At 24.2% G+C, this 6,000-nt stretch overlaps 1 protein-coding gene across 1 annotated transcript; it reads right to left on the bottom strand.

The window, feature by feature from the left end:
* Positions 1-791: 791 nt before the first annotated feature.
* Positions 792-1,148, bottom strand: LOC124934787. Its single transcript, XM_047475293.1, has one exon. It carries the CDS (start codon positions 1,146-1,148, stop codon positions 792-794), a length of 357 nt encoding a protein of 118 aa, XP_047331249.1.
* Between the last annotated feature and the right edge of the window lie 4,852 nt (positions 1,149-6,000).

The raw sequence follows: 6,000 nt of genomic DNA, 5'->3' as shown, positions 1-6,000 counted from the left end.
CTAACTCCCATGATTAAAATCATTTAACGGATCTCATTCATCTCATAATTTTTAAAATAATTGAACAATAAATTTGTCCAAAATCTGAAATATTGTAGTTACAAGTGATTGGAATCTCAAACCTTTATACAATAAATTAAAGAAATTATGTTTGGTCATCTCTACTTGAAAATACATCCCACTATTGCTAATGAACTAAAAAATTGGATAACAAAACACTGTTGAATATTTATTTTTTCCTTATTGTTTTTTTTTTCAGTACATTTATTTAAGTTATTGGAAGATAAATAAAAAAATAAAAAAAAAAAAAAAAAAAAAAACATGTGAGACTTTTTTGTTAGCACCAATCAGTCACCAATGTCACGATGATCTATATAATATTATTAAATAAGACTTTCTAGTTTCGAAAATGTATTACTGTTTTCACAAATAATAATATTGAATAGACTATTTATTCTAAGTTTTAGTTTATCTATAAAATTTAATTCAATGGCCAACTAGTTGGCCTTAGAGAAGAAAATGACAGTCGAACTCGATAAATCGAAACAACAAGTGATCGATTTGTTTGTTATATTAATGCCTAGACAATTAATAAATACAATTCCAAATTAAATAATATAATTTATGTAACCAATTGCAATTAAAAGTATTTATTTCAGATTTATAATAGAAAGTTAGAACAAATTTACATTTATTTCACATTTATAATGCAGAGTGTGCAGCCTATTATAAGAAAGATTGCACAAACTCATACAATTCATATTCTTTAGGGTAGAGGCATGTGATCATGATCATCCGCAACTTCCACCACAACCACCACCTCCACCACAACCACTGCACCCACCCCCGTCTCCATCGCTGCTGCGACTGACAGCAGTTGTCGTTACGGTGGCGGCAACTGCGCCAGCTCCGGCCATAATAAGCATGCCACCATCCTTGGTTCGGCTTGTTTTTGGCTTCTCTAGTCCTTTCTCAACATCCCTATAGGTCGGACGGGGAGGAGGAGGCCTATAATTGGCGGTTGTAGTGGCAGGGGCAGCAACAGTTTTTGGTTTCTTTTTTGACCTAACTTTGAAGAGACAACATAGTACAAACAAAGCTGCAATCACAGAGGAACAAACTATGAGGGCAATGATGTATGCTTTCATTTCTCTTAAAAAGCTTTGTCACACACAATAATGAAAGGTTTACACACTTGATGTATTTATAGTACTCTTCAAACTTCAATTGAATAAACTACTCTTGTATTAATTTTATATATTTAAGGATATTAATTTTGAAATTATTTGATTATTTCCAATGAACTTATACATCAAATAAGCCCTATATAATATAAATTAATTGGCATTGTTTATGTGGAATGATTTGTTAGGAAGCTTACAAGGTATAATAAATAAATAATTCCCTACACAAGTCTTTATACATATTTTAAGAGTTAAATTTGAACAACCATAAATTCACTTTTCTTAAAAGAAATAAACTCAACACAATTCAAGTTTTGACTGAAATAATCATAAATAAATAATATCAAAAGGGCATCCGAATCCAATAAATGTAACAGAATGCAATAAAAAAATTAGAGATCCTCGATAGGAGAATTAAAGTGTTACTTAATCAAAGTTATCGAAATTATTGAAAAAAGGAGATTCAAACATTAATATGAATATCCTTTCACCTCACTACTTTGAACATTTAAATTGTATTCTATATATATTTGATCTATAAAATATTAAAACCAACAAAAAAAAAAAGAATAAACAAATTAATAATTTGACATATTAAGATACAAATCATCAGGCTATATGGATTTACATTTCTTCATTTGAATCAGTACAATTTTGTATTGTTATGTTTGTAAATGGATCAAATTTAATATATCATAATTTTGAAAATAATTTTTTACCAAATTAAACTAAAAAATCTGAATTATAATTACAAAAATTACAATTTGAATCTTGATAAAAACAATATTATATAATAATTTTATCCAATTAAATCGTGATTTTAATAAAATAATAGTTTTCAAACATTAATTATTAAATGATATGTATTATTCCGGTCTTTTGCTTGCAATGAAAACAATATATGAGATATTTTTATTCCATCCGATGACCCAACACATCAGTTAGAGAATATTGACAATAAAAAATGCATTTACATTTGATAAGTCAATATTAATATTTATATAGTAGTGTGTTTTAGAAGTCATTAATTACCTTGAGATATATAATATATAATAATATACAAGTATTTTCTTAATAAGTTCGTAGAGGAAGACTTGTACTTTTGTGTGGATTTGTGTGTGTTTATAAGTGGTGATAGAGACACCTTAGGAATGAATAATTTATTATTATTATTATTATTATTATTATTATTATTTAAATTGAGACTATTTTAAAATATTATTTTGCCTCAATTAAAGATAAAATTATTTGAAATCGTTTGGTAGAGATAGTGTGAATTTTGTGTTCAATTGATATGAAGAGTGGAGACTATTTTCCTGATGAAAATTATTAGGTTATTGTGAATTTTAACAAATATATTAGGTTAATTTAGGTCCAAATGAAGAAAAAAATACATTAAAATTAAAAACATAAAACAAAAATAAAAACAGACACCGGGAGTGTTAAATGTTTGGTCTGAACCGAATATCCGATCGAATTCGAAAAATTTTATTTTTGATTTTCGAATCGAATTTCAAACCAATTCGAATTCAAATACGGTTTTCGAATTGATTTTCGAGTTTGAGTTTCAACTCGAAACCAAACCGAAAACTGAATTCATTTATTATTATTTATTTATTAAAACTTAGTTTAAGAAAAAGTTCAAAATAATTAAATTATAATATTTGAATAAAAGATTTAATAATAAAATAACAAAGAAAGAAAAGCACCATTGGTCTAGTGGTAGTACAGACCCGGGTTCAATTCTCGGCTGGTACAATTTATTTTAAGTTATGCTAGTTCTCATTTATTCAAAAAAATAAAATAAAAAATCGAATTCGGATTCGGATTGAATTCAAATTATTCGAAATTCGAACCGAATATTAAATTTGAATTCAATTCGGTTTAATTAGAATTATTTCGAATTCGGTTCGATTTACGAATTGACTAAAAATTAAAAATTCGAATAAACCGAACCATAGAACTCGAATAACCCAAAAACTAAACCGATAAATACCCTAACAGACGCACAAAATCACAAGTACTAATAGTATCTAATCTACTGCTTCAAATTTGGTGTTCATAAAAATTGATCATTTTATAAAATGAGTCAAAATGAATGAAAAGATAATAAAAAATTTACATATTTTGTGAACATGGAAGCAGCTTATTAATTAATCTAAATTAAAATAATAAATATTAAATCTTACCTTCCAAATCCCTTATAATTTTATTGGAGAAGTTATTAGGGTAGGATAATCCTTATCGTATTCTTGTCTTTATTTTATTATTAGTATCCATATTATCTATATATTTATTATAGAGATAAATCTCGTCTAGACGTATATATTTTCACAACTAAATCTTTTAGACATATAAACTATAAAAAAAAATATTTAAACATATTTATTATAATTTCATAAGCCATGTGCCATGTTGTTTCATTAGAGTCTGTATTTTGATTTGTCATTTTGTTCTTTAAAATGATCATCTCAACGGTTTTGCTTCTATTGACAACTTCAACAACCTCATAAATTCTGTCATTTTAGTAAAGTTCGCATCTTGATCTGTCACATTATCTGTCTTCCAAAATTTGTCCATCTTAATTCTCACTATTGTCATCTCAATTAAAAAACAAACAATCGAATTTAAATATTGCTCTGATACCAGTTTATTATAACGATTAACGGAAGACGACGTAAGTAATAAAGAATGACACAGATTTTAATGTGGTTCACCAAGATTAAACTTGACTACGTCTATCAAAGAAGATGATATTATTGAGAATATTAGAACGAAAGTTATATAATGAAATACTAGGGTTATGACACGAATTTATATAACACTCGATCCCTCGAAATCCTATTGTATACATAATTGGGACTAGAAACGATGCTCTCAAGGAAAATACTTCAGTTTTCTAAAGTGTTCGACTATACTTTTAAATAAGTCTCAACTATGTCAGCACTAATATCTTGTCAATAATCTACAGAATTTTGTCATAATATTTTTCTAGTTATATTAGCCTAACAAAATATTAGATTTTCTTTTGTGTTATTCTTATTTTCTTAAATCAAGATGATACATTAAAAATACACTATCCATTCAAGAACAACTCATTAAGGCCATATTTGGTTGAGAGTACAAAAAGGTACTATACTATTGATATAGTATAAACTATACTAGTGTTTTAATATGGTGTTTTTTTACATTTTTACTATTGGTATTAATTTATACTCCTATATAATTTATACTTCATATTTGGTATAAAATAGTAACTAGTCCCCCTAGGTACAACACTATTCTTATATATATCATTTAATTTTTAATTTCTCATTATACTCTTTATTAATATTATATAATTATTATTATATAATATATTAAATATATTTTATTAAATTTTAATATTTTATTATATATAATCATTTTTAATATAAATATTTTTAAAATTGTTCAATATTTTAATTAAAAAATATTTATTTATTTTTACAAAAATAATTTTATTAATTATTATTTTCTATATTTACTTATATTATAAATAATTTTTATATTTATATTTATTTTATTACAATTATTAATCATATTTAAATTAAATAAACATAATTTATGTTTATATTATAATTAATTTTTTAAATTTTAATTAAAATTATATTAATTATTAAATAATAACGATACAATACCTTATAATAATAATAAATAATATTATTTATAATATAAATAAATATAAATAATAATTTTAAATTATTTATACAAGTTATACTACATTTTTATAACATATACCAAACACAAAATTATAAACCATATACAACTTATACCATTTCTTATAATTCATAACCAAACAACAATAACATATACAACTTATACTACCCTATATTATTTATACCTCGTTACAATTTATACTCCTGTACAACTTATACCATATATAAATTGTATCCCTTACCAAACGCTACCTAAAGGTATTAAATCAACCTCTGACAATGAAAAGGCAGATGAAGATTCCGACTATCTGTTTTATTGAAGTGAATAAAAAATAATACCTTCTAACAATTCTTATTGAAACCATGGAGATCAAATTTATGATTTATTTTGTGATATTTCTTTTGATTCCAACGTAAATAAATGAGCACGATCTTGATTCCATCATATCACCCAATACCAACAACATTGAGATATTGACAATTATAAAATGCATTGTCTTTTGATAAGTCAATAATGTATTGCCCTATTTTAGAAGTTAGCAAAGCAAACTAATTTGAAAATAATTTAAAAAAAAAAAATTATTTAAGTATGATTGGACCAACTAGTGGCAGATCAACGCAGGGTGGTAGTCTAGGGTAAAATTTTAAAAAAAATTATATATATTTAACAAATAGAGCCTTTTTCAGTTGGCTTTGGATCCGAACTTTATAATTGAGGTGAGATTAAATCATGTCTAATCATCCTTTTATAAAAATTAATACAATTTTAATCATAATTTATATAAAAATAAGAATAAAATATTCTTTTATATTTTTTTAATTTTAAACTATTTCAAATTTTTATAAAAAATATAAATTAATATTCATAAATAAATTAAAACATTTATATTAATTGATTAATTTGGTTCGATATATAAATAAATTGATATATTATTTATTATTTCAAAACAATTTATAGACATTAATATTTTACAATTGTCTTCTCAAATGTCTATTCACTTAATAATTTGTTTTTGTCACGATTTTATATTTTTTTTCTTATATTAATACAAAACTAAGTTCAAATCAATTGAATTAGATTTTCATATTTTCTTTATTTATATAGTTAGTTTTTTCTTATTTAAAACCTAATTAATTTA

Source organism: Impatiens glandulifera, chromosome 4 (assembly GCF_907164915.1).
Source record: "Impatiens glandulifera chromosome 4, dImpGla2.1, whole genome shotgun sequence".
NCBI lineage: Eukaryota > Viridiplantae > Streptophyta > Magnoliopsida > Ericales > Balsaminaceae > Impatiens > Impatiens glandulifera.
This window is presented reverse-complemented; position numbering and strand designations above follow the sequence as displayed.